This window comes from Myotis davidii, unplaced genomic scaffold, assembly GCF_000327345.1.
Source record: "Myotis davidii unplaced genomic scaffold, ASM32734v1 scaffold217, whole genome shotgun sequence".
In the NCBI taxonomy this organism is placed as follows: Eukaryota; Metazoa; Chordata; class Mammalia; order Chiroptera; family Vespertilionidae; genus Myotis; species Myotis davidii.
This window is the reverse complement of record NW_006290034.1, coordinates 1,968,331-1,971,462: the sequence shown is the minus strand read 5'-3', so window position 1 is coordinate 1,971,462 and position 3,132 is coordinate 1,968,331. Positions and strand designations below refer to the sequence as shown.

The 3,132-nt window shown below is 50.6% G+C and overlaps 1 protein-coding gene across 2 annotated transcripts in view; it reads right to left on the bottom strand.

Annotated features, from left to right (window-relative positions):
• Positions 1 to 679: 679 nt before the first annotated feature.
• The window catches only part of RTCA (RNA 3'-terminal phosphate cyclase), an 8,596-nt gene continuing 6,143 nt past the window's right edge, over positions 680 to 3,132 (bottom strand). For both annotated transcript variants that reach the window (XM_015563395.1, XM_006762930.2), the window contains exons 7-9: positions 2,664 to 2,758; positions 1,436 to 1,540; positions 680 to 1,072 (exon numbers count right to left, since the gene is read on the bottom strand). In XM_015563395.1, the coding sequence (XP_015418881.1) occupies positions 971 to 1,072; positions 1,436 to 1,540; positions 2,664 to 2,758 (302 nt within the window). In that variant the 3' untranslated portion in view covers positions 680 to 970. The remainder of the gene's footprint in view (positions 1,073 to 1,435; positions 1,541 to 2,663; positions 2,759 to 3,132) is intronic.

Below are 3,132 nucleotides of genomic sequence, written 5' to 3'. Positions count from 1 at the left end.
TGTACACAGCGCCCTCATTCCCATTAGTCAGCTGCCTTGAACATTTTCCATGTATTGCTTTCCTATTTTTCCTCCCTTCCTCTCTCTCTCTCCCTTCCTTCCTCAATTACTGTACAGTTAAGCATAACAAATGTACTTCACTCGACTGTTCTGTACAGACCAGCGCAGCACTTCCTGAGTGTGTGGTAACGCCACCCTCTGATCTGTGTCTTGGACTGCTTTCATCATCACGGGTTGAAGTCCCAGACGGAACCAAGTTTCAGTGCATCCCTCACTACAGCACAGTTCAGCCGGCTTAGCTCAGACACCAAACTGGTTCCCACCACCCACAGGGCAGGAAGTAACGTAAGTGTGGGAGTGCCCGGGGCTGCGAGAATGCTGAGCGATGGAAGGCACGCCAGGTTCCGAGACACTCGGCCAGTTCCTCCTGCGAGTGGAACAGTAACAGAACTGGGACCCACGTCCTGCAATTCTCCTTGTTTGGCTTTCACAACACGCCCAACAGGTTCGGCGCCTGGCGTGTTACCCCGGGCACGGCGAGGGAGAGGGTGCATGGAGTTAGGATGAGACGATGCTCACTGAGTCATGGACACAGCGAGGGTGTGAGTGGGGAGTGGTCCGTTCACACGGTGCGTGAGCCTCGGCGCAGCAATCACACCACGCAGGTATCACGGGCACCTCGACATCCCCGACTCCATTTATTAAGTAAGAAAGGAAAGCACACGTACTCCGGGGGAACAGAAGATTTTATACCAACACGTTCACACTGAGATCAGCTGTCAGACACCCACCAGCGGACAGCTCCCTGACCACGTGCAGGGGACATGCTGAGTCAGATCTAGAACACTCTGTACTCCGCCTGGAGTCTCAGTGGGTCTGCTAGCAAGGACTCCCGATGCGCCGTCCTGCGGTATTTACGGCATGAGTCAGCACAATAGGTCCCCGCGGGGCCGTCCCCAAGGCACAGCCCCTACAGGTTCGGATTCGTCATCGCGATCCCCTGGCACTCGATGATGTAGGCATCTTTTGAGGCATCTCCTTCCTCTTCTGATTTCTTCACCGTGAATTTAGCCTGAAACCAGGAGAGAGCTCAGTGCGCAGGTGACAGGAAGTGCCATAGCTCCATGGGCTTCAACAGGTGGGTAGCTAACATCAAAGTCCTTTTAATTTTATAATTTTTTTAAAATTAAGCATTTAAGTATTTTTTTCTTCTCTCTTAAAACTGGTTCTCTGCACTTTTTACAGTTAATGCACACAGCTTCATTTCTTGCCTTTTCCAGTAACATGAGCGTATGTCCACCTCACAACAGTCTTTATAATGTAGCTTTATAAAATAATATAAAATGTATCAAGACAACTGGGTTTCTGTTTATTAAAATCTGACCCCAAACCGGCTATAATAAAAATCAGCTACTACTTCTGCTGGGACGCTCACCTTTGCTAGCTGTTCGGCAAAATGTATAGCCGTCTGTGTGTGGAGTGTCACGGGTCCTGTTTTTATTCTGGAAACTCCGTTGGCCAGTGCCATGAAAATGATCAGCTATGGGGAAAGGAGTAAAGAAGAAACATCTCACACAGTGGCTAATATTGGAGTTAAAATTCTCTTGCTTCCCGCATATAAACACCAGAAATCATAGCAGCTGAAAGAATCCCTATTTCCTTAGGTTTCCAGAAACCCTAAGAAGATGACAGAAAACCCGTGTCACCCAAAGTCTATAGTGTGGTATCGAACCGTTCCACAGCAGTCCTCAATATAGATTTTTTAAAAAAATTAATGCTTAAGAATAAACTATTGCTGAAAGGCGACACAGTTAATCAGACCAACTATCTGTATGGGCTGGTCTACATAATAGGACAGGCATCTTCCACCCTCTAAGAGTACACCCTTCTAACCGGTAAATCAACACTCTAACTCAGAATTACGGCGAGGGTGGCGTAGACCTGGGCCGGAAGGAAGGGACTGGCAGTAAGGGAAACGGTCTTAAGAAACTGGTCAAGGGCCTGAGAAACAGTTTCTAAAGGGAGGCTGCTGACCTGAGATGGAGAAGAGAAAAGTGTGGCAGGAGGAAAATCTCTCAAGACAGTGGGCCACGGGAGATGCTTGGAAATAGTCACTGGTTTCTCAGTGGGAGCAGGTGTGTCTGGGCAGAGCTATGGCACTTCCGAGAGGAGGTGCTGCAGGCGTGAGTGACGGGGTGAGGAGCAAGGCGAGGCCGGGACGGAGGCCAGTGAGCAGTCAGTGCAGATGGAACTAACCCATAAGATGGGGCAGAGTCACCCAGGAGTGAATGCAGACCCAGAAAAGTGGGGTGAGCCCGAGCCCCGGGCTCCCCAACAGCTCAGGGTGAGATGATGGGAATGTCAACAGTGACAAGCCAGCCAAGAGACTGGATAGAGGCCTTGAGACAGGAAGACAGTGTATCAGCGCCACGGGAGGAAGTATTTCAGGAGGGAAGGGTGACGGGCTGCGCCAAGTGCTGCAGCCAGGTCACGGAGGTGAGGTCTGGGATCCGAGGAACACAAATTCCAGGGTAATACTGTAATGACTCACTCAACGGCGCCACGCCAGGGGGGCCTGACAGTCAGTATGAACACGTACACTCAACGCAACTACCGAGCGTTCAGATCCAACAGGCTCCGAGGCTGGCCCCGGAAGTCGCTACCTGGTCTTGCAGGTACTCGTCCACGGCCCCGCCGTGCCTCAGGTTTGCCAGGAGCATCTCGGCAGCGTCGATGCCAACCTTGTCTGCATTGACACCTACGGGGCACGGAGTAAAAAAACTGCATTAACGGAGAGGCCAAAACCTGAACTCACAGATCCCGTCAGCACGGCTACGCCTGACACTCTTCAGGCCTCTCCGCTCAGGCAGTGCGACTTCCCGGACAGGCGCTTTCCTGCATTTAATCTTCTGGACACTCGGCGTATGACTGTCTAATCACAAGACAATCAAGCAAACCCAAAAGGTGGGGAATCTCATGAGAAAATGGTCTGGACTTTTAAAATGTCAATATCACTAAAGGGGGGGAAATGGTGAAGAGACTGTTCTGTAGCAAAAAGAAACTCAACAGACGTGATGACCAAATGCGGTCTGTGCTTAAAAAAGATAAAACAAGAAAATCCGGCCGGCCTGA